General features: G+C 36.2%; 2 protein-coding genes across 2 annotated transcripts; both read left to right on the forward strand.

Moving 5' to 3' along the window:
• Positions 1 to 5288: 5288 nt before the first annotated feature.
• On the forward strand, positions 5289 to 7999 carry LOC145933269 (pleiotropic regulator 1-like). Its single transcript, XM_083032825.1, has 6 exons — positions 5289 to 5638; positions 5776 to 5882; positions 5964 to 6088; positions 6175 to 6455; positions 6733 to 7530; positions 7654 to 7999. The coding sequence occupies exons 1-6, from the start codon at positions 5636 to 5638 to the stop codon at positions 7711 to 7713; spliced, it is 1374 nt and encodes a 457-aa protein (XP_082888951.1). The 5' UTR covers positions 5289 to 5635; the 3' UTR covers positions 7714 to 7999.
• A 611-nt stretch (positions 8000 to 8610) lies between these two features.
• Positions 8611 to 9446, forward strand: LOC145933270 (tubulin-folding cofactor B-like). Its single transcript, XM_083032826.1, has 4 exons — positions 8611 to 8742; positions 8817 to 8964; positions 9082 to 9168; positions 9250 to 9446. Exons 1-4 carry the CDS (start codon positions 8620 to 8622, stop codon positions 9444 to 9446), a joined length of 555 nt encoding a protein of 184 aa, XP_082888952.1. The 5' UTR covers positions 8611 to 8619.
• Positions 9447 to 25287: the final 15841 nt, after the last annotated feature.

Here is a 25287-nt window from a genome sequence, read left to right on the forward strand (position 1 = left end):
AAATTTGCCAAATATTATAACGGAGGACTCTTGAAATATTATACTAGAATTCTTCAAAAATTGAAAAAAAAGCATTCTTTATTTTTTATGTATAATATTTTTATTCAAAGTAGTAGTTTAAAAAAAAAAAAGATATATTGTATATACACATACATGTGTATATACCTATATATATATATATATATATATATATATATATATATATATATATTATTAATATCTCGTATGTACCACAGTATACTTATATACAGTAGGGACACACAGCGTCGGAACCTTTGATCTTTTTCAGCTGACCTTTCAGCAGTCCGCCATGTCTTTAGGTTGCAGCACCGTATCAATATTTTTGTTGTACCTTACATGTTGTACCTTACATTTTTGTTGTAACATACCTTTTGTTGTACATTACTATTAAAACAATTTTGCGCGAAATATTTTCGATATATTATTTTATAGTCATTTTTTCTGAATAAAAATTTAATATTGCATAAAACGCGAAATCAAAATGATAGTATTGTAGTTTTACAGATTATATTTTACTATAAATGTAATCACAGTAATGGAGTTATTGGGTTCTTTATGTTGAACGGGATTGGCATGACTTATAAAAATGGTCGCTTACGATGCGCAAGCAAATCTGCGCGGCTGATTTGAGAACAAAGGACTGTCCCTACTATGTAAATATACTGTGGTATGTACTCGATATAATATATTTTTTTCGAATAATTGCATTTCGCGTGTTATCATATAATCTCTTATTTTCAATTACTGTTTCTCACTGCGACCGCAATATTAGTGAGATGGCGCTAGCGCGCAGCAATTTTTTTCGGGCGACACAAACTCCCGTAAGACCATTGGTCTTTAATAGTATCTCGTCGGTGTTAAAGAAGACTAGAGTCTTCTTGGCTAAAGCCCCTTGCACAATGCTAAGCGATAGCGATAGGAATAGCGATAGCGATAGAATAATATCTAACCTCTGTTCCTATTGGTAAATATTTTTTATTCCACCAATAAGAACAGAGAATAGATATTTTTCTATCGTTATCGCTATTCCTATCGCTTAGCATTGTGCAAGGGGCTTAAAGCTCAAGCAGCCATAAAAGAAGAAGAAGAAGAAGATGCAATCTCTCCTCTTTCTCAAACTAACGAGCATCTTGTGATTGCAATGCCATCTATAGGTATCTATAGGTACTATTGCCGGGCCTCGGTTTGGGTCGCATAGCCTGAACACACAGTTCGACCATGGTATAACGCTGGGTCCACAATAGGTGATTTAAGCCCTAAGCCTTAAGAAATTGACCAATCACAGTCGAGTTTTCTCGTCATACTTGACTGCGATTGATCAATTTCTTAAGGCTTAAATCACCTATTGTGGACCCACTGTAAGTACAAGGTTATGCTCATTCCGTGTTCACCCAATGCGCAGTCAAAGTGTGACGTCACACTCGGGTAACTCTGATTGGACTATAATTAAACATGGCGGCCCCCCGGTGCTGTTTGTATCCGGAGAAACGTGATTGTGAAAGATTGTGAATATTACAATGTCCTGTTCTGTGAAAGGTTGTGGCAATTATTATCGAAAGACAAAATTGCTTGATGGGAAACAGTATAAAATATTTTTCGTTTCCGAAAAATTTTACGATCGATATTAACATTTTTATATATTCGTTTTTTAAACTTTTCTATATTTATTGAGTTTTTAATGTTATTTATTTATATTTATTAATTCATAAACTATTACTTCACAACAAATTTTTTTCTGCAAACTTGAAATCAAAATAATATATCTGACGAGAATGCTGCTAACATAAGCTATTTGGAAACAACAGTTTTAAATTTACCGCTTATCTGTGACGTCACACTTTGACAATTCTGATTGGTAGTGTGCGCAAGAGCATATCCTTGTATTTATACCACATTATATACAGTAGCGCAACTCTCTGTCGGCACCAGTGAACTATAACGCTGGGTCCACAATAGGTGATTTAAGCCCTAAGCCTTAAGAAATTGACCAATCACAGTCGAGTTTTCTCCTCATACTTGACTGCGATTGATCAATTTCTTAAGGCTTAGGGCTTAAATCACCTATTGTGGACCCAGCGTAACCATACTGGAAGTACAACTCCTTTGTTCTCGAGCGGTCAGAGAGAGATAGTTGAATGGCGACCGTCTGTTCTTGTCTAACTAACTGCACGTACCACGTGACTCGCTATACTATCCACTCTAAAAATATTTATGCATTTTCTATATACCAAGTACCAAGGTTCAAGTACACGCACACGCATCCTTTTTTCATTTATTAACACTTTCTTCCCATTCTTCTTTTCCAAAATTGCACATTACTTGTAGGTATATGTACTTGCACTGTATGTTTGCATGACACGAATCGAGACGAATGTTTTCAGCTAAGATAGTTCATGTTAAAAGGAGACAGACGGTCGCCGTTTAACTATCTCTCTCTGACCGCTAGTACCCATGGAGGGGGTAAGGCAGTTGTACTTCCAGTATGGTTATAGTTCACTGGTCGGCATCTTTGATGTTTGTGTAACATAAAATGGAACGCGCATGCGTGAAATCAGCGAGTATAACCAGTACTGCCATCTAAACTTTTATCTCATTTTCTCTTTATTTTCGCTCTCTTTTTAGCACATTACTACATGTAAAATAAATTAATTTTAATAAAAATTATGTATATAAGAGATCACACATTGTTAATAATATAATGTCTAATATATATAAGACAAATAAATACATAAAAAAATATAAAATATTATATAACATAATTTAAATATTAAAATAAATAATAATTTATACTTGACATAACAGATAACAAAAGAATCACATCAAATATTCATATATTTACATATTAATGTGCACACATATATATTTAACACAATTAAAAGCTTAAAATTAAAAGAAATATTTAAAAAATTTTTATAACATGATAATATATGCGTTTAATTAAAATCCGTATATTAAAGTAAATAAATGAATAAAAAAACCAAAATATTTATTAAATATATTTATTAATAAATAATTCTATATTATATATATATTTTATAACAAATATTTTATAGGAAAATTATAAAGTGCGTAATTATAATTTATGTTTTATTTTATCTTAAGAAATTATAATGTACTATAATGTACAATAAATTATACATATGTACTTATATCGCAAATTATTTATTATTATTTTTTCAGTATATACAGTAGCGCAACTCTCTCAATTTCTTGATACATAAAATGGAGTACGCATGCGCGAAATCAGCGAGTATATTCAGTACCGCCATCTGAACTTTTCTCTCACTCTTTCTTTTGGTTTTCTCTCTCTGATTCATACTGAGGGATCGAGTAGCCGAGGTATGGTTAGGTGAGAGATTTGAAAGAGAAAAAATAATAATAAATAATTTGCGATATAAGTACATATGTATAATTTATTGTACATTATAGTACATTATAATTTCTTAAGATAAAATAAAACATAAATTATAATTACGCACTTTATAATTTTCCTATAAAATATTTATTATAAAATATATATATAATATAGAATTATTTATTAATAAATATATTTAATAAATATCTTGGTTTTTTTATTCATTTATTTACTTTAATATATGGATTTTAATTAAACGCATATATTATCATATGTTATAAAAATTTTTTAAATATTTCTTTTAATTTTAAGCTTTTAATTGTGTTAAATATATATGTGTGCACATTAATATGTAAATATATGAATATTTGATGTGATTCTTTTGTTATCTGTTATGTCAAGTATAAATTATTATTTATTTTAATATTTAAATTATGTTATATAATATTTTATATTTTTTTATGTATTTATTTGTCTTATATATATTAGACATTATATTATTAACAATGTGTGATCTCTTATATACATAATTTTTATTAAAATTAATTTATTTTACATGTAGTAATGTGCTAAAAAGAGAGCGAAAATAAAGAGAAAATGAGATAAAAGTTTAGATGGCAGTATTGGTTATACTCGCTGATTTCACGCATGCGCGTTCCATTTTATGTTACACAAACATCAAAGGTGCCGACAGAGAGTTGCGCTACTGTATATACTGTGGTTATACCTTTTTGAATTCAAACCGTCAGTGCAAAAGTGGCGTCAGAAGCTGACGCATCATCGATAAAAGAATATATAGATTGTAAACGCCACTCGTTTGACTGACCAATCAAGAAATAGAGATTTTTACTCTGACTGGTCAATTGGAGAAAAGAACTAGTGAGGATTAATGGAGAGAAAATGGCGAGACCAATCACAAGTCGCCGTTTTATGACTAAAGATCTCTAGTTTTTAGCCTAGAGAATGACTTGAGACTTGAACAGCTGACTTGAAATAGAAGGAAATGTAGAATAGAGAATATGATTGTATCAGAGAGAAACCTGAGAGCGGCCACCGCGGTTCGGTGGACGCGTGTACTGATGCGCCCCCTGAGAAAGTGGACATGAACTACGTCGTTACGCTCGGTAAAAAACGTAGAAATGGTTCGAATCCGTGATATGGTTCATATCCGAACTACTCGGATAAGAACCGAGTTGAGAACTAAACAGATGAGAGCCAGTTTCACCAACATCGGTTAACTTTAATCAGATTATAAGTTAAATAAAAATTATATCCAGTTTCCTGAGTAAATTAAAAAAATTGTTTTTTGAAAGCGCAAATTAAAAAAATTGTTGAATTAAATTTGTTTTACATGAATAAATATTCTAATTTGCATAAATAATAAAAAAAAAGTGCGAGTGACGGGAATCGAACCCGACTCGTAGTACGTACACTTAAGTCTGTGGTTATCACGTTACTGATTGTGAGTCGGGTTCGATTCCCGTATCGATCAGCGTAAGGGCGTTAAATCACCTATTGTGGACCCAGCGTTAAGCCTGGTCTACAATAGAGTCGTAAGGTCGTAAACGTAAGAAATTGACCAATCACAGTTGAATTCGAGGAGAATAATCGACTGTGATTGGTCAATTTCTTACGTTTACGACCTTACGACTCTATTGTAGACTAGGCTTAAGAATACCTGGGGCTCGATTCTTGAATTCATTCGCAAGAGAAACGTATGCGCAAATTCGGCTCTTACAGAAAAGTTGCAAGTTGATTGGCTAAAAGCCATGCGATAGCCAATCAACTTGCAACTTTTCTGTAAGAGCCGAATTTGCGTATACGTTTCTCTTGCGAATGAATTCAAGAATCAAGTCCCTGGACGGAACGTAAAGTACCCTTTTAGACGCGGGGAGTAGTTTTTGAGGGGTGAGAGGTCTACGGTTGCGTCCATTTTAGATGCCTCAGATTTAGCGTCTATTTTCACGTCGCACGACGTTAATCGAGACACACAGATTTGTATAGACATCTGTGTTGAGACATTATGTACATTCCCAACGATAACATTCCGTGAAATTATCCGCCGCCGCCATCTCAGATGTCTCATATCCGTGTCAATAGACATTTCGTTCCCTTCACCCTTTGTGCTTCACTCCCGCAGTATTGCGTTCCGTCCAGGTATTCTTCCATGTCCATGCGGTGGCCGCTCTCAGGTTTCTCTCTGATTGTATAAGCAAATATTTTTCTCTGTGATCACATATATTCAGCCGATGTTAAAAGATGGTAATAAGTATATTGAATTATATTTAATATTATTTTAAATATTACATATAAATATATATATAAACATTGTGCATATGTAAATATATATAATAGAGGTTTGTATGAATTTCGTATATTGATTTATTATTCTATTCCAGGACGTCCAGAGACATTCTGTACATACATTAGTGTTTCGTTCTTTAAAAAGGACTCATGATATGTTTCTATTAAATCAAGGAACTTTACCACCAGTGGATCCTGTTTTGTAAGTTACTTCATAATTGCTACAAATTATTTCTTAAATTGTTTAATTAATCCGCTTACATTAAGCATTATTTTTTTCCAGACAACAAATAAAGAAGGCTATAAAAGTGAAAGACAGTTATGGCCCAGTGTTGGAACGTGTTAAGCAAAATAATATAGTCAAAGCGCAGCAACAAAATAACACTGCAGATCCTCCACCACCAGGAGGTAATATAGATTTAATGGAGAATCGAAAAAAATGTTTTTATTACATATATGTGATTATATACTCATTTTTAAAAATATACTTTTAGATGAAACTTTTGAAGCTAGCATAACTTCGGCGGTTGTTCCTTATAATATAATGCAAGGAAACACAGCAATTGTTGCGGCAGCAACAGGTGGATCAGGTAATACAGGTAGCAGTGCACTAACAGCGCCCCAAAAGAAAACACCTTCGATGGCCAAACCCAAGTGGCACGCACCTTGGAAATTGTACAGAGTTATTAGCGGTCATCTCGGATGGGTGAGAAGTTGCGCTATCGAACCTGGAAACGAATGGTTTGCCACTGGTTCAGCTGACAGAGTAATCAAAGTGGGTAAAATATTTATTCTAATTTGTTAAATTTTTGATTACTTGTATTAAATTATTTGTTAATTTTTAATTGCATTCAAGATGGCTCAAAAAAGGTACATTATTCATATTGATAATTTTATATTTGCAATAATTTTAGAATTACAATAAAATTTTCACGCCTTAATTGCTGCGCCTGGCCATTTTTTACTTTATTTTGATTTTATTCTAATTTATTTACATTTCTCAGAACATAGAACATTTGCAAGAATAATAATTTTTTTCTTTTTTTTTTTAGATATGGGACCTTGCAAGTGGAAAACTGAAGGTTTCCTTAACCGGTCACATAAGCAGTGTACGCGGTCTTGCCTTCTCTCAAAGGCATCCTTATTTATTCTCGTGCGGCGAGGACCGTCAAGTTAAATGCTGGGATCTCGAGTACAACAAAGTGATCAGACATTATCACGGGCATTTGTCGGCCGTATATTCCATGGCGTTGCATCCCACCGTGGACGTTCTCGTAACAGCTGGACGAGATTCTACGGGAAGAGTATGGGATATGCGTACGAAGGCGAACGTCCATACGCTGGTCGGGCATACCAACACAGTGGCCAGTGTGATCTGCCAAACCGCTGAACCGCAAATCGTCACCGGCAGCCACGACTGTACGATACGTTTATGGGACTTGGCGGCCGGAAAGTCCAGGGCGACCCTGACGAATCACAAGAAGAGCGTTCGAGCTCTGGCATTTCATCCGTCTTTGTACATGTTCGCCTCGGCATCACCGGACAATATCAAACAGTGGAAATGTCCGGAGGGGAAGTTCATTCAAAACTTATCCGGTCACAACGCTATAGTCAATTGTCTGGCTGTAAATGCCGATGGGGTCTTGGTATCCGGCGCCGATAATGGCACCATGCATCTTTGGGACTGGAGAACCGGATACAATTTCCAGCGACTCCAAGCACCGGTTCAACCTGGCTCGATGGACAGCGAGGCTGGAATATTCAGCATTACGTTTGACATGTCGAGCACTCGGATGATTACAACGGAGGCTGATAAGACTATAAAAGTATATAAGGAAGACGATACTGCGGTAAGTGTGAATTTTCTTTATAAATAATTATATTGTACACTTGCGATCTAATAATCATCTATGGTGATATCTAATTATTCTTTTTTAACATTGTATATCATATTATCTATTATCTATTTTCAGACTGAAAGGACACATCCCATTGATTGGCGACCAGACATAATAAAACGAAGGAAATACTGAGGATCTTAAATTTATGCGCACTATTTAATTTAAAAAAGCTTATTTTATATAAAATTGTTTCCATTTTGAGAATTCAAAAGATATTCAGTGGATTAATGCTGGGTGTTTTAAAGCTCTTCATTCAAGTCGAAATCTTCTTCGGGAAAATCTCCGACCTTCACGTGCGTCGGCTTCACGAATCCTCCATATTTTGGTGGACATTCGAAATATCTTTTACCACCAACACTGTCGAGAATATAAAAAGCAAGACACAATAAGAAAATTATTATTTTGATATCACAATGAAGAGAGTGGTATTCAATTATACATTTACCTTCCATCATTCTTGCCCAGAGGTTCATCATATTTAATGCCAATCCACCAGCCTTCTTTAAATTCAGTTTTACCTAATAATAAAATAAGTAATTTAAAATATTTTTATTTTTTTATTTTATATATAAAATATTTTTTTTTTAATTTTTTATATTTTATATTTTTTTATTGATGTACATGTAAATTGACAATAGTTATAGTGGGAATAAATCTAAATGCGCTCATTCTCAGCTGATATACACGCACACGCGTTTGACATATAGCGACATGACAGATGACACTTTGGGTACGTTCCGTTTCACGCAATACGCGCATTTACCTATAGTACACGTTACGTTTACTATAGAAAATGCGCGCAATGTGTGAAACGGAACGCACCTTTTGAGAGTTCTGTCAAAGCGTTGGAATTTATTTTGCCGATGTATATTCTGTAATTAATATTAAAATACATAAACGAATGTGAGTTTATTTTATAGAATCGCACGTTTATTATTCGGTATAATCGTAATTCGCCATCATCGAATGGAATTCGTAAATCCTTGAGAAGTCTCTATTTCCTAACCTATATTTGATACGTCAACGTAAAGTAAAACAATGAGTTCGTACAGCGTAATCATGTCTGATTTTGTGAATGTATCTATCACAAATTCCGGGCAAGAATCCCGTTGCGTCGTGGAGCGTCGATTTCAGAAGAGTATAACTATCGATGAATTTAAGGTGAGATTTCTTTTTTCTTATGTATATATGTGTTACGAAAAATGTTATAGATTTACAAAATTTACAAATTACAGGGTAAATTGGAGCTTCTTACGGGCGGCAGCCCAGCTACAATGATTATCGAAGTCTACGACAAGAATGACAAGTTGGTTTGCAAGTTGGAGGGAGGGCACCGTCTTTTGGGATCTTATCCAATTGACAATGGCATGAGAATACATGTAAGCTTGCAGATATTTTGCAAGATATAACACAAGAGAGTTTGTGTCTCTCTTAAAAAGTATCTTGTTCTTCAAGCACTTTTTTAATAATAAAAAGTTACAAAGAATAATAATATTGCAGGTCACATCGATAACTTCTCGTCCACTACAAAAGACTTGAATAATGTAATGAAGTTTGAGATATCTGAAGAAGAATATGCTAAGACAGGTACAAACTTTTGCAACTTATTTTGTATACAAAATTGTGACAAATGATAAGCTCCTATTTATACTTGAATATGTAATACAGATACTGTTAAGGCGTTTCTGGAGAAGAATAAGTTAGGGAAATATAATGAGGAAGAAATGAAGAAGAAAATAGAGGAAAAGAAACAGGAAGAAGAAGCGGAGGAACGTTTAGCCAGTTTATGTAAAATTGGAGATCGCTGCGAAGTATCTGTTCCAAATCAACCAAAAAGAAGAGCTACTATCTTATACATTGGTTAGTAGACTCTTAGTACATTTACACTCGTACTTTTACACATTCCATGAAAAATATATTTTTATCTGTTTAAATGTGATATTTTCGTCGTATGACGATTGGCAGATCACACTGGCCACTGTGTTGGTATGCCCCACCAGCGTATGGACGTTCGCCTTCGTACGCATATCCCATACTCTTCCCGTAGAATCTCGTCCAGCTGTTACGAGAACGTCCACGGTGGGATGCAACGCCATGGAATACGGCCGACAAATGCCCGTGATAATGTCTGATCACTTTGTTGTACTCGAGATCCCAGCATTTAACTTGACGCTCCTCGCCGCAGGAGAACAAGTAAGGATGCCTTACTTACTTAGAGAAGACATCCTTACTTGTTCTCTTGCGGCGAAGACCGCGTACACTGCTTATGTGACCGGTTAAGGAAACCTTCAGTTTTCCACTTGCAAGGTCCCATATCTAAAAAAAAAAAAAAAAAAAAATTATTATTCTTGCAAATGTTCTATGTTCTGAGAAATGTAAATAAATTAGAATAAAATCAAAATAAAGTAAAAAATGGCCAGGCGCAGCAATTAAGGCGCGAAAATTTTATTGTAATTCTAAAATTATTGCAAATATAAAATTATCAATATGAATAATGTACCTTTTTTGAGCCATCTTGAATGCAATTAAAAATTAACAAATAATTTAATACAAGTAATCAAAAATTTAACAAATTAGAATAAATATTTTACCCACTTTGATTACTCTGTCAGCTGAACCAGTGGCAAACCATTCGTTTCCAGGTTCGATAGCGCAACTTCTCACCCATCCGAGATGACCGCTAATAACTCTGTACAATTTCCAAGGTGCGTGCCACTTGGGTTTGGCCATCGAAGGTGTTTTCTTTTGGGGCACTGTTAGTGCACTGCTACCTGTATTACCTGATCCACCTGTTGCTGCCGCAACTATTGCTGTGTTTCCTTGCATTATATTATAAGGAACAACCGGCGAAGTTATGCGGTGAACCGTGCCGTATCGCTATAGTCAATGACGAGGTACTATTAAAGACCGGTGGTCTTACGGGAGTTAGTGTGACTGGAAAAAGAGCTGTGGCGACTTCTGCCACTCGACTCTAAGTCCCTAGCGTGCGAACCAATCGGCAAGCGATTGCCGATATTTGCGCGCGTCTCTCTATAACTCGTCGGCGCTTGCGCGCGTATATAACTCTCTATCACGACACTCAGATCACCCGATATATTCACGCGTCACGAAACGTTCGCGAAAAGTCTAGCGACACAATATAATTCTGTTCAAATTCGCAACGGATGTCTGTTTATACCGATGTCCTTGTGCAAAAGAGTGTTTTCCCGCGGCACAGCACGATCAAAACACGTGACGATCAGCTGACTCAGCGGTCACACAGGGTTGTGATCACGTGATCACGCGCAAGAATTTCGTGGCTCGCCGACATTTGAGAATGTTCATCACCCGCGAAAGAAAAATGTTAAAAAAAAATGTACGTCAATTAACGCCCGTAATTACGATGTCGCGCAATTATCACGCTGGTCGTGCGATTAATATCACGTCGGGGTCACCAATTTTCGATGTAGCGATTCTAAGAAGAATAGAATGCCAACACCGAAGGTTATTCTTACGACCACGCGCAATAAATTGAGTCACACTGGTTAACGTATAACAGAATTTATTATTAATCACAAATATATCAAATTTCCGAGATACAATGTTTGTAGGAACTACTAGAAGCTCGATACGACATGAGCAGGTTAATTGACGACATGAGTGAATGGTATTAATGACACTTCTTCTTCTTCTTCTTCTGTATTGGCTGCTTGAGCTATTTATGCTCATACACCATTTTAAGACATGGTATTCAATTAGAAAGTATATGAAGTCAGTAGTACTTTATATAATGATCTTCGATTGTTTGACAAACCAGTGCAGTCTTTTATAGATTCTTGGATTATTGGAAAAAGCCAAGTCAGGAATATCCAGGTCAATGATTGGTTCTATAAGACGTATTGAGGAGATGAGTCTGTTGGAAAATTCAATATAATTAGGGCAGTCAAAAAAGACGTGATTCAAATCTTGAAAAGGGTGTCCACAAGGACATTCAGGAGAGGCAACAATATTCTTTTCCCACAAATGACCATTAATAGCAACATGATGTGATCTGAGTCTGGAAATCAGAACAATAGTCGAGCGCATGAGATCAGTACTGAGACAATTATACCATGGAGGAGAAAGCACCGACTTGATTAAATTAAAATATCTAGCGCCTTTATATTGACTTTGGGACAAAAGAACACTAACAGCATCCTCCTTAGCCAAAAACTTGAATCTAGAGTACAAATTAGTATAATGACATCTACAGATAAGGAGAGGATCAGGAAGGTGCAAAGACTCTTTAGCCAGCAGATCTGCCCGTTCATTACCAACAATACCCCTATGACTGGGTATCCAGATTATATTGACATCAATGTTATCTACTTTACATTTATATAACAAATCTCTAACTTTCATAATAATCGTATGAGTATTACCCGCCAATCTAGGGTTCCGCAAACTAGAGAGAACGCTTAAAGAATCCGAGAAAATTGTTGCTTTAGCAATGCAATGATCTGGTTCCATAATGATGTTAATAGCATGAAGGATGGCATAAGCCTCCGCCTCGAATATAGAACAGAAATCATTTATGCGGGTTTTACATTCCAATCCGATATCCGGGGAGAAGATAGCATAGCCAACCCTACTCACAGAGTCCTCTCTCGAACCATCGGTATAGAAGGAAACTCCACCCATACTACCCATCAAATAATTCTCAAAAGAGTCCGGGATGCTTGATTCCCTGTGAAGCTCAAAGCCGAGCTCAGTATCAATGCTAGGTTTAAAATGACAAATATCGTAAGAAAAACTCAAATATCCCGGAAGATGGAACTCCTCCATCTGAGAATAGAGCTGAATATTTTCGAGATAAGTCCTCACCAAAGGACCAAAAACAGCTCCGTCAACCTCAGGCAGATTAGAGATCCGTTCTATGGTTCTTTTTAAAGGGTGAGATGCACGAGCCATAATCTTGCAAAGAAGCTTTCTCGTAAGAAATTGCCATCTTGAAGATAATGGGTGCTCACCATTAATGTCCAGCAAAACATTAGTTGGAGTAGTACACATCATACTCAAAACAACCCTTAAAGCGGCATATTGAAGTCTACAGGCTCTAGTGTATATTATCGAGTCAATAGGATGAAAAGCCTGACATCCCCAGTCTAGGACCGGACGAATGAATCCCTTATAAACATTAAGGAGAGTACCAGGATGAGCCCCCCATCTAATTCCAGAAATAGCTTACAAGATGTTAATTCTGGGAATAACCCTACTTCTCAATTGGCTAATGTGAGCCCTCCAATTTAGTTCAGGATCCAAATAAACCCCCAAATATCGCACAGCCCATGAAAAAGGAACAACCTCACCCCCAATCCTGATGTCAAACCGACCATGCCCGATCAACAGACGAGTGTTTCTAGATTTCAATGTAGAAAAGACCGTACAACAAGATTTGGCAGGAGACACACTCAGTCCAAGCATTTTCAGAAGAGGATTCAGTTTATCCAGAGCGAGATTCAGTTGATCTCTAATGTTTTCCACCACAGAATTCGAGCAATAAATAGCTATGTCATCGGCATAAGAAAGAATTTTAACTGAATTGGGCAAGCATGAATTAATAATAGATATGTACATATTAAATAGAATAGGGCTAAGAATAGATCCTTGAGGGAGACCCCTCGATGTCAGTCTTCTCTGTAATGCAACACCGTTAGCAAATCCAATAAGATGACGACAAGAGATGGTATCCTTAATAAACTTCAGAACCTTACAAGGAAGACCAAATTTCCTCAATAAGATGAACAAAGCGTCAGGAATAACATTATCAAAAGCCCCAATCAAATCAACAAAAACTACACCTGTAAGTTCCTTTCGTTGATTGGCCTGATGAATATCAGTAATAAGAATTGATATGTTATCCATACAGGACAGACCTCTTCTGAATCCGTACTGAAACTCCTGTATTATGTGGTTATTCTCAGCCCACCATTCAAGTCTTTTATGAATAAGTTTTTCAAATAATTTATGAAGATTATTAGCAAGTGATATCGGTCTTAGAGCACCCTTATTCCCAGGTTTAGGAATGAATATAGTGTAATACTCACTCCATTGCCTAGGGTATATACCTTTATTATAAAACATGTTGAAGATTTTCAAAATCAATAAATGAGTATCCGAAGGTAGCTTTTTTATAATCTTATTCGATATAAGATCTGGACCTGGTGATGACTTAGCCTTTAGAGAAGAAACAGCTTCTTCATATTCCACGATAGAAAAGGGAACCAACATAAAAGATGCATTGGATCTTGTGCCATTAAAAGGCAAGTCAATAAGCGTGTCTTCATCCATCTGTGAGAAGGGTTGATTCAATGGAGGAACCAACCTATCAAATGCAGCCACAAACTCCACCTCCGATACCGCAATACTACTGGACCTACCGCTTTTCCTATTAGAGAAAGCCCTAATGTATGACCATACTTTAGAAATAGGTGTATTAATGTTAATAGAAGAACAAAAATTCCTAAAAGATTCCCTCTTTTTCCTAGAAAAAGCTTTAGATGACGCCTTACAAATATCAGAGTATTTTTGAAAATTCGAAAAAGATGGACATCTCTTGAATTCTCTAAAGATTCGATTTTTATTGTGTATTATATCTTTACATTCATCGTCCCACCATGGAGCAGGAGCTTTTTTCCGTATATTGTTGATGTTATGACGAACAGCACCAGCTTTAGATAAAGCTTGATATAGATCAGAAATCAATTTATTATAAGTACTATTGAGATCCCTAGGGTTAATTACAAAAGTCTGAGTGAAATTAATACATTCTCCCTGGAATACATGCCAATCGATACCGACAGTAGAAAAGGAAGGCCTACCAAAATCAACATCAGAGCCGGAAATGAAGTCATTGATCCAAGTAATAATAGGAAAATGATCACTACCATAACCGGAAGACAAAACCTTCCACTCACAAGCATGCGCAATACAATTGGAAGTCAACGTTATGTCAAGAGCAGATGTCACCGAAAGATCGGCAGAGGCCCATGTAGAACCACCCCTGTTGTGGCAAAAGAGGTCCACACTATTGATTGCGGCCTCCAATTTCCCACCCTCAGTATCCGGCCCCAGAACTTGATCGGACCAAAGAGCACTCTTACCATTCACGTCACCACATAAAATAATAGGAGAATAACCCTCACAAATTTGAAAGATCTCAAGCCAAGCACCCGAATTAGTATAAGGGTACTTGTTTCCACGAGGAGGACTATAAACTGAGCAAATAAAGATGTGCCTATCCGTACCAAGCCACACTCTACCAAGAATGATCTCAATCTTATTTCTAGAAGACACATCATTCAAACGCGCATCATTCACCAATGAAAATCTAAATTTTCTATCGATCAGGATAGCCACTCCACCACCCTGTCTGTTACGATTACGTGAAAAAACTTCATAGTTCGCGAAAGAAGGAGGAGAAATCTCATCACTCAATCTCGTTTCACAAAGAGCAGCTATACCAATTTTATATTTTTCCAATATATACAATAGATCAGGAATCCTTCTCAACAAAGATCGACAATTCCACTGCAAAACATTAACAGAAAAACAAGCCATAACAAAACAAACAGAAATATAATATATATAGAAATTTAAGTAAAAAGGATACCACTGAGAAGAGCCTGGCTCATTCCAGTCAAAATATCCCTATCTACCTTTTGCAACGCTTGATGCTTATTCTGATAATCCGCTATCCATTTATTCCAAAAATCAATATTTAACTTAGAATTTAATGGACTCGAAACTTGCATAGCAGAATATGGAGAAGAATATATACTAGGTAGATTCTGAGAAAAGGATAGACTATTATTATTTTTATTTAAATTTGTCAAATTAGAAGTAGTATTAGATGATATTGACTGATTAGAGAGGATACCTTTATTAATGGAGGTAACAATTCCATGATTGTCTCTTTTTTCCCTTCTATAAGTAGAGGGAGGAGACTTCGTTTTAGACGAAGGAACATCCTTTGGAGACTGACTGCAAGAGTTCTCAGCCCGGTTAGGCTTAGTCACATCAGAAAATGATCTCATCGAAGTATTGAAACCAGATGATGATGACGATCTATAAGGAGTAGTTAAATTAGATGGAAGAAAATCGTAAAAAGTAGGGAGTGGAACTCCGTAATCCACACTAGGTGGTTTTACAATATTATTCTCCTTATTGCGTATCAAAACCTCAGCCTCGAATTGCGAAACATTTTGAAATGCCATAATTTTTTTAATTTCCTTTTGCTGAATAAAAACTGGACACTTGCTAGAAGAAGCTTCGTGCTCAGTATCACTAAGCTTATGTCTACTACAATTAATGCACGAAGGCTTATCGGCTAAACATTTCGACCCTTCACCATGAGTCGAAGGATTTTTTCCACATCTTGCACAGACAGCGTTGTTATCAGAAGCGCGACAGAACCTTGAAATGTGACCATATCGTTGACATTTGTCACAACGTTTAACTCTCTGTATAAAAGGACGCAATACTAATCTCTTCCCCATATAAATAACACTAGGGGGGACTACAGAAGATCTAAAGCGTACTATGTATGAGTCAGAGTTAATATAATTAATAGTAATAGAATTATCATTATGTTTTTGACGAATAGGTCTTTTTAGTCTCGTGACCTCAAAAGGAGGAGTCCACATAATACTCCACTCAGGAGGAGGTCGAAGATTATCAATAATTTCCTGTGGAGTATCGTCATCATCAATACCGCGAATAATATACTGCCTAATAACCTTGAAATTAGGGACATAAGCTATCCATCTTTCTCCCGGAAAAATTTGCGCAGCAATGTTATTAAAATACTCGACAAATTTATTTGCAGAATTGCTATCACTAAATGAAACTGAAAATTTGTTTCTACCAATAGTTTTCAAATCGAAAGCAGAGTTAAAATAATTTATATTTTTTGATATTCTCTTACCCAGAGCTATTATTCCATAAGATCCGGACTTAGATTTCTGATTATTCAAAGTATTATTATTATTATTCTTATCGTTACCTTCTATAGCAGAGTCTTTATCAGGCGCCTTAACCTGATATATAGCACGGATAGGAAGCTGTTCCATATGAACGAGGAAAGGAGGCTTGGACTCCAGAGAATACTTATTTATAAGACGCGAATCAGGTGCATCCAGGGGATCCGTAGATATCCTTTTACCAATTGTCTCCTAATGAGATACCTCAGAAAGTCTCTTTTTCCCGTAGATGATACGTCTTACTCCCTCCTCCACTGAAGCCTGCGAATTAGAATTTGTTGGATTATTAGATCTAGGTTGTTCCGAAATGGTAGAAGAATTATTTTTATTAGGAACAGGCTCACAATCCATATTGCTATCTAGATCACAGTCAATTATCACAGAAAAGAACAAAGGACAGGATAGAGAACAAAGGGAAAAGTAATATGGCCGAAAAGGCAACTGCGACACGTGGCAAGCTACGTGGCGAAAGCACGATAGGTCAAACAATGCATAACGGTAGAGTAAACCGTGGTCAATAGAAGAATAATTATATAATTAAAGAAATGTTTATATAAAATTGAACAATATCAAGGAAGAACAATCGCACTCCGACTCCACCACTAAACCCGGACACGAAATCCCGTACGAAGCTATCGCGCAATGATGTCAATTTTCACCACAACCGATCGCACCGCCGTCCTGACTGCAACTCGGTATTAACGACAGAAACAGTTCACATGGATGTAATAATTAAGCCGAGACTAAGCACGCACTTACAAAACTTATTAAGACTTCCGACCAGTACAATGGTTCGCACGCGGGAGACAAAGCACACCTAATCTCTTGGAAGGCGGAAACGATCCGCACGCGAAAACCCGCGAGAGAGTTATATACGCGCGCAAGCGCCGACGAGTTATAGAGAGACGCGCGCAAATATCGGCAATCGCTTGCCGATTGGTTCGCACGCTAGGGACTTAGAGTCGAGTGGCAGAAGTCGCCACAGAGCGCTGTGTACTAGCGCCCTCTGAGTAATATCACAGTATATACAGTAGCGCAACTCTCTCAATTTCTTGATACATAAAATGGAGTACGCATGCGCGAAATCAGCGAGTATATTCAGTACCGCCATCTGAACTTTTCTCTCACTCTTTCTTTTGGTTTTCTCTCTCTGATTCATACTGAGGGATCGAGTAGCCGAGGTATGGTTAGGTGAGAGATTTGAAAGAGAAAAAATAATAATAAATAATTTGCGATATAAGTACATATGTATAATTTATTGTACATTATAGTACATTATAATTTCTTAAGATAAAATAAAACATAAATTATAATTACGCACTTTATAATTTTCCTATAAAATATTTATTATAAAATATATATATAATATAGAATTATTTATTAATAAATATATTTAATAAATATCTTGGTTTTTTTATTCATTTATTTACTTTAATATATGGATTTTAATTAAACGCATATATTATCATATGTTATAAAAATTTTTTAAATATTTCTTTTAATTTTAAGCTTTTAATTGTGTTAAATATATATGTGTGCACATTAATATGTAAATATATGAATATTTGATGTGATTCTTTTGTTATCTGTTATGTCAAGTATAAATTATTATTTATTTTAATATTTAAATTATGTTATATAATATTTTATATTTTTTTATGTATTTATTTGTCTTATATATATTAGACATTATATTATTAACAATGTGTGATCTCTTATATACATAATTTTTATTAAAATTAATTTATTTTACATGTAGTAATGTGCTAAAAAGAGAGCGAAAATAAAGAGAAAATGAGATAAAAGTTTAGATGGCAGTATTGGTTATACTCGCTGATTTCACGCATGCGCGTTCCATTTTATGTTACACAAACATCAAAGGTGCCGACAGAGAGTTGCGCTACTGTATATACTGTGGTTATACCTTTTTGAATTCAAACCGTCAGTGCAAAAGTGGCGTCAGAAGCTGACGCATCATCGATAAAAGAATATATAGATTGTAAACGCCACTCGTTTGACTGACCAATCAAGAAATAGAGATTTTTACTCTGACTGGTCAATTGGAGAAAAGAACTAGTGAGGATTAATGGAGAGAAAATGGCGAGACCAATCACAAGTCGCCGTTTTATGACTAAAGATCTCTAGTTTTTAGCCTAGAGAATGACTTGAGACTTGAACAGCTGACTTGAAATAGAAGGAAATGTAGAATAGAGAATATGATTGTATCAGAGAGAAACCTGAGAGCGGCCACCGCGGTTCGGTGGACGCGTGTACTGATGCGCCCCCTGAGAAAGTGGACATGAACTACGTCGTTACGCTCGGTAAAAAACGTAGAAATGGTTCGAATCCGTGATATGGTTCATATCCGAACTACTCGGATAAGAACCGAGTTGAGAACTAAACAGATGAGAGCCAGTTTCACCAACATCGGTTAACTTTAATCAGATTATAAGTTAAATAAAAATTATATCCAGTTTCCTGAGTAAATTAAAAAAATTGTTTTTTGAAAGCGCAAATTAAAAAAATTGTTGAATTAAATTTGTTTTACATGAATAAATATTCTAATTTGCATAAATAATAAAAAAAAAGTGCGAGTGACGGGAATCGAACCCGACTCGTAGTACGTACACTTAAGTCTGTGGTTATCACGTTACTGATTGTGAGTCGGGTTCGATTCCCGTATCGATCAGCGTAAGGGCGTTCTTCTTCTTCTTCTTAAAAATTATTGGCAACAGGATGGCAAAATGATCCACCCATCAAGCCATAAACTGGTAGAAATATATAAGTCCAATGGCACAACAACCAAAATAAAGAAGTCTTCACAGAAGTTCCAGTCCATCAGTCCATGACTTACAATCACAGGGGAGACACCAATTCAAGGGGCAGGATCAAAGGTTCACAGCACAGTCTTTAAGGAAAGAGCAAATTAGATTAACAATTTTAGGTTTAGGATCCTTCAAAAGCAAAGAAATTTCATAAGGAGGAAAAAACTTAAGTCTCTTAAGGGAATCAATCAAGTCACGTCTCTGCAGGGAGAAAGCAGGACAGGACCAAAACAAATGATCCACGGACTGGGAAGGAGAACCACAATGACAAGCAGGACTAGAAACCAAATTACATCTAAAAAGACTCTCATTCAAAGCATAGTGATTAACTCTAATTCTCGTCAAGGATGTAACAAAGTTCCTTTTAAGATTAATTTTATGAAACCAAGTTTTAATGCCAAAAGAATCATGCAAACTAAAGTAATTCTTACCTTTGAAATTGGCCTGCGCGAGGAGAGCTCTCTGAGATCCACTAATGAATCTATGAAAGGCCAATTCATAAAAATCCGAATGCGGCAAATACTCAGGTACTAGTTTACCCTGAGAAGTCGCCCTATTAGCAAGAAAGTCAGCTGTCTCGTTACCCAAAATTCCCGAATGAGCGGGAATCCAAACTATAGTACAAATAAATCCCTTCATCTTAATATTATACAGAGCTTGGAGAATAGACAAAATTACAAAATTAGAAGATTTAAATCTATTAGGAGAAGAAATCGCTTCCACAACACTACGAGAATCTGTAAATATAACTGAAATATTGATAGACTTTTGTAAAATTAATTCAAGAGCATATAAAATAGCAAAGGCCTCGGCCGTATAAACAGACGAAAACGATAGTCTATATAATATTTGTAAATTAATAGAAGGAGAATACAAAGCAAAACCCACAAAATCAGAAGTACTTTTCTTAGAAGCATCCGTATAAAATAGAGTTGAATTATTAATTAAATCCTTATATAAATCCATAAAAATAACTTGCGGAATTGAAGCACTCTTAATAGATTCCACAGCATTAGTTGAAGTAACTATTGTCGTAGGAGAATTTACAATTGCCCAATAATTAGTACGGAAAAGAGGAAAAATATCAAACGACGCAATTTTTGATTTATAGCGAGAAAGACTATCAAATGCCTTAAACAAAAGAAAGTAAAATGAAGGACAAACCTTACGAGAAAAACGAGAAAAATGACGCAGCAAAAATAACTTATCGATTAATGGATGATCCTCCTGAGAAAACACTTTCAAAACGTATTTAGAAGTCAAATAAAGCAACCTATGATACAAAGAGCCTTCCCCCGACTCCGCCAAAATAACATTTGTAGGAGTAGTCCGTCGCAAACCCAAGCACAGACGCAGAGACTGAAAAACAACTAACTCAAGCTTCTTAAAGATCGAACCATTATTAAATGGATAGATAAAACATCCATAATATATAGTTCCCCTAATCAAAGCCCTATAAATTTGAAGCAAAGTACGAGGATCCGCCCCCCACCAAGTACCTCTCAGGACTCTAATAACATTGTTGAGTTTCCTACACTTATCAGAGACATAATTAACATGCTCCTCGCCGCGCAAACGAGAATCCAATATGACACCCAAGAATCTATGAGAATGAACTGAATTGATTACACAATTATTTAGCTTAACAGAATAAGAAGTAGGAGAAATCCTTTTCCTTGAAAAAATCATAAATGCAGATTTAGTAATAGAAGTGGAAAGGCCTCTGGAATCCAAATAACTAATACACCGATTAGCCGATTTTTCCAAGGACTTTATCGCCTTATCCGAGGATTGAGAGCTGGAGAACAACACAATATCATCCGCAAATTGAAGAATCTCGCAATCAGGAAGAATGCAATTCCTCAACCCAGCTAAATAGACATTGAAAAGAAGCGGAGCCAATATGGATCCCTGCGGGACCCCTTTATAGGTATGGCGTGCATCGATAATCCTACCATTAAATACTATCTGAAGTTTCCTAAAATGTACTATGTTGTATATGAATTTACATAGATGAAATGGAAGACCCAATGCTTCTAAATCAGACAAAAGAATGTGGGGCAAAACATTATCAAAAGCACTGGTTAAATCCAAAAACAAACAAGCAGTACAATGCCCTCTTACAAAGCTAATATTAATCTGAGAAGTAAGAATGGCTAAATTATCAATGCACGACCTAAAATTACGAAATCCATATTGTGAATTAGGAAGAAACCCGTTGGACTCCAGCCACCAATTTAACCTCAAATAGACAAGCCTTTCAAGTAATTTAAGAACGGAGGAAGTGAGTGATATCGGTCTATATTTCCCAGGAGATGCCTTGGGTATCATATATACAATAGACTCGTGCCATACAGAAGGAAACTCTCCCTCAAAAAACAGACCATTCAGAATCCTCAATAGAACAGATCTATATTTCAACGGAAGCTTGAGAAGGATCAAATGATCGATCTGATCAGGCCCCGGGGACTTCCTAGGCTTAAGAATACTAAAAATCCTATCAAATTCTTCCATTGTAAAAAATGAGTCAAACAAATCACATCGAACAACAGATGACGACATACGACAAGCACTATAAGGCTCAGGAGCCACATAAGGAGGGCACAGAGCATCTATCTGATTACATAACTTATCAGGAACAACAACATTAGAGGCAATCGAAGAAGCAGACAACCCAAGATAACGATGCTTAAATCTCTTCACCATATTCCAAACTGAGGTCATAGAAGTCCTAAAATTAAGAGACCCACAATAAGCCCTCCAGGATTCGCGCTTAGCCTTTCTGAAAACTTTTTTAGCCATAGCTTCCCGCCTCTTATACTCAAGATAGTTTGGATAATTCATAAGTCTACGATAGTTCTTAAGAGCACGCTTCCTATGCTCCACCGCCTCAGAACACTCCCCATTCCACCAAGGTGAAGGAGGAGGAGCACGTCTAACCCCCTTAGCACGAAAATTAATAGCCCTCTCGGGAGGGAGACCCGACCGAATAACTTCCCTCAAATGATCAAAAAAGATATTATATTTTGAAGTAAAGGTGCTCTGTGGATCCCCAAGTTTATCCTCTAGCTCAGAAAAAGAAACACATAACGAACGCATAAATTCCTTCCAATTCATTTTCTTATAATTACATTTATGTGAATAAAAACTTATAATATTACATGTGGAATTAATAGTAATGCCAATAGGCAAATGATCACTACCGTACGAATCCTCCAACAGATTCCAACCGCAAACCGGGTACAACGAGACAGAGACAAAAGCAAGATCTATAACAGAATTTAACTGATTAGGACGAGAAATAAACGTAGGTGAACCATCATTTAGGGGGATCATACAATTATGAAGCATAGCTCGATGAAGAGAGCAACCCGATGAATCAGTGACGGAAGACCCCCACCCCGGATGATGAGCATTAAAGTCCCCCAGAATCAATAAGGATGAATAGTCTTTACAAGAATACATAAGCTTATCCCAGCCGTCGGAAGGAAAAGCCCCCGGATGTCTATAAATGGAGACAATAATCAAAGAACCCGTAGAGATAGGAATTCTAATAGCCAAAGTTTCTAGTTGATTTTCCAATGCAAAAATATTCTCAACTAATGAAAAGGGAATATAATTTTTGATAGCTATCATCAAACCCCCCGATCTAGAAGAAGGTCCATCAACACGAGTAGTATTAAAGTTCTTAAGATAAATGGTATGCCTATCATCCAACCATGTCTCACAAAAGGCCAAAACATCATAATCATCAAATAAGTCACCAATTGAGTCCCTCTTGTTCAAAAATGAATGGCAATTCCATTGTAAAATCCTCAACTGTCCAATAGTCCTGTCCTGATTCATAATTAGAGTAAAGAAGAAGGCAAGGCCGACACAGCCAAACCATTATTCACATCCGTAGCCACAGCAAGCGAGGATCCATCAGCAGAAACATTCATCTTCTGCAGTAAATTAGAGATCTGCAAAGTTAGCGAGTTATAATGAAATAAAATTTTCTTCAGTATTTCCCCATTATCAGTATCAGCTAAATTAGAATTAATATCTGAATTAATAATAGCAATATTATTTTTACTCTTCTGGATCTCTAAACCCTTATAAATTTCATTACGATTAGACAAACTATCTTTATCATTAGTAATAAAAGGCTCTTCTGAAGAAAAAGACACACTAAGCGAAGCTCTATTTTTGCTATCTTTCTTACTAAAAGACTCTTCTGAAGAAAAAGAAACACTAGGCGGAGCTCTATTTTTGCTATTCCTCTTTCTCCAAGCCTTAACTCTTGGTATCCAAACCCCCCCCGACAAAGCCGAAGACGACGAGGACGAAGAAGAAGGAATATACAATGCCTGAGCCGACGAAGGCGGAGAGGACATACCGGCAACCACTCCCGCATAAGAAGCATCGCGAGAATTATCCAAGCGCCTCCCATTCAAATGGGAACCATTAATAAGAGGAAACTCCTCCAAGGAATTAGAGGGCACCTCAGACCCAGAAAGACCCTTCACGATATCCCTCGCATCCGATAAAGTAATATTTCTATATGCTGAAATCATACGAATTTCCCTCTGCAAAATCAATTCCGGGCATTCACGAGAATTCGCCGGATGGCTTCCCTTACAGTTTATACACAAAGGTTCCGAGCGAGGACAAACAGTCCCCTCCTCATGTCTCTCATCACCACACGAAACACATCGAGATTTCCCCTTACATGTCGCACTCACGTGTCCAAATCTAAAACAAGAATAACATTGAGACACTCTAGAAACATATGGATAGATCGGATAAGAAACATGAAAAAGTGTTATGTATTTAGGAAGACGCTGACCTTCAAAAGTTATTGCCATTGTCAAAGTAGGAATAAATTCAGCTTTCTTGCCAACATCAATATTAGACTTATCATTATTATTCTTATCGCTATTATCCCTATTTACAAGTGAATTCCTTCTAAAAAATCTCTTCACAGCTACTATTTTAAAAGGACTTTCTGAGCCCTGTATAACATCTTCTTCTGACAAATCAAAAGGAACGTCCCTTATAATACCCTTACGAGAGACATAAAAAGGAGGAATAAAGGCAATGAGATCTTTATCCTTTAAATACTGATTTTCAATTAATTTGTTAGCCGCCTCCCTATCCTTCAAAAAAACGGCAACCTTAGAAAATCCAATCCTTTTAACCTCCAAAATACTCTCTTTCATAAAATTAAAGATTACTTTTCCTACAGAAATAGGATGCAAAAGAGATCTAGGATTTGAAATCCTCTGAATGTGAACACAAAATGGTCCCTGATTATTGATCGAATATCGACCAGACAAAATCTCACTTGACAAAGATATTACGGAGCCAGTAACATGACTACTAGAAGAAGATTGCAATAAATCTAGCTTACCAGCTTCGTTCGACGCCACCTTCTTAGATATGGAAGGAGTTTCAGCAGACCTTCCCGCAATCAAATTTCTTTTTAAACCCCTCGTCTTAATAAGCCGAGATGATGTGATCCCCAGAGAGCTCTCCTTACCAGCCTCATTCAAAGGTACAACACAGATCGGTCCTCCAGCTTCTTGAGAAAGAGAATTTAATGCATCTAAAACCTCTTGAGGTTCAGAGTCAATGTCCATGCATTCATTACGCATCTGAAAATTATCAGAATTAGTCATACAACTATTATCACTAGTCCTATTCATCATTAAAAACAAAATTTATAATAAAGGAAAGAAATCGTAAAAAAGAGGAAAAGAGATGGCAAAGAAAGAAACAGGAAAAGAAAAGAAAACAAAAGGAAAAGAAATCAGCATCGGCCCCAAAAATGCAAGTCACGACGAACACCGAAGCAAAATGGCCGACACTCTCACGAAATTTTAACACGTGGCAATATAATA

Source organism: Prenolepis imparis, unplaced genomic scaffold (genome assembly GCF_030444845.1).
Source record: "Prenolepis imparis isolate NDT839.2.m4 unplaced genomic scaffold, iyPreImpa1.0 SCAF_3, whole genome shotgun sequence".
Lineage (NCBI taxonomy): Eukaryota > Metazoa > Arthropoda > Insecta > Hymenoptera > Formicidae > Prenolepis > Prenolepis imparis.

What these genes read in the sequence shown, in the direction of transcription:
- LOC145933269 (XM_083032825.1), top strand. An exon ending in CCACCAGTGGATCCTGTTTT is followed by an intron (nt 5,883 to 5,963) that starts GTAAGTTACTTC and finishes ATTTTTTTCCAG; the next exon opens with ACAACAAATAAAGAAGGCTA. An exon ending in AGATCCTCCACCACCAGGAG is followed by an intron (nt 6,089 to 6,174) that starts GTAATATAGATT and finishes ATATACTTTTAG; the next exon opens with ATGAAACTTTTGAAGCTAGC.
- LOC145933270 (XM_083032826.1), top strand. Translation starts at nt 8,620, where the DNA reads ATGAGTTCGTACAGCGTAATCATGTCTGATTTTGTGAATGTATCTATC. An exon ending in TAACTATCGATGAATTTAAG is followed by an intron (nt 8,743 to 8,816) that starts GTGAGATTTCTT and finishes TACAAATTACAG; the next exon opens with GGTAAATTGGAGCTTCTTAC. An exon ending in TGGCATGAGAATACATGTAA is followed by an intron (nt 8,965 to 9,081) that starts GCTTGCAGATAT and finishes ATAATATTGCAG; the next exon opens with GTCACATCGATAACTTCTCG.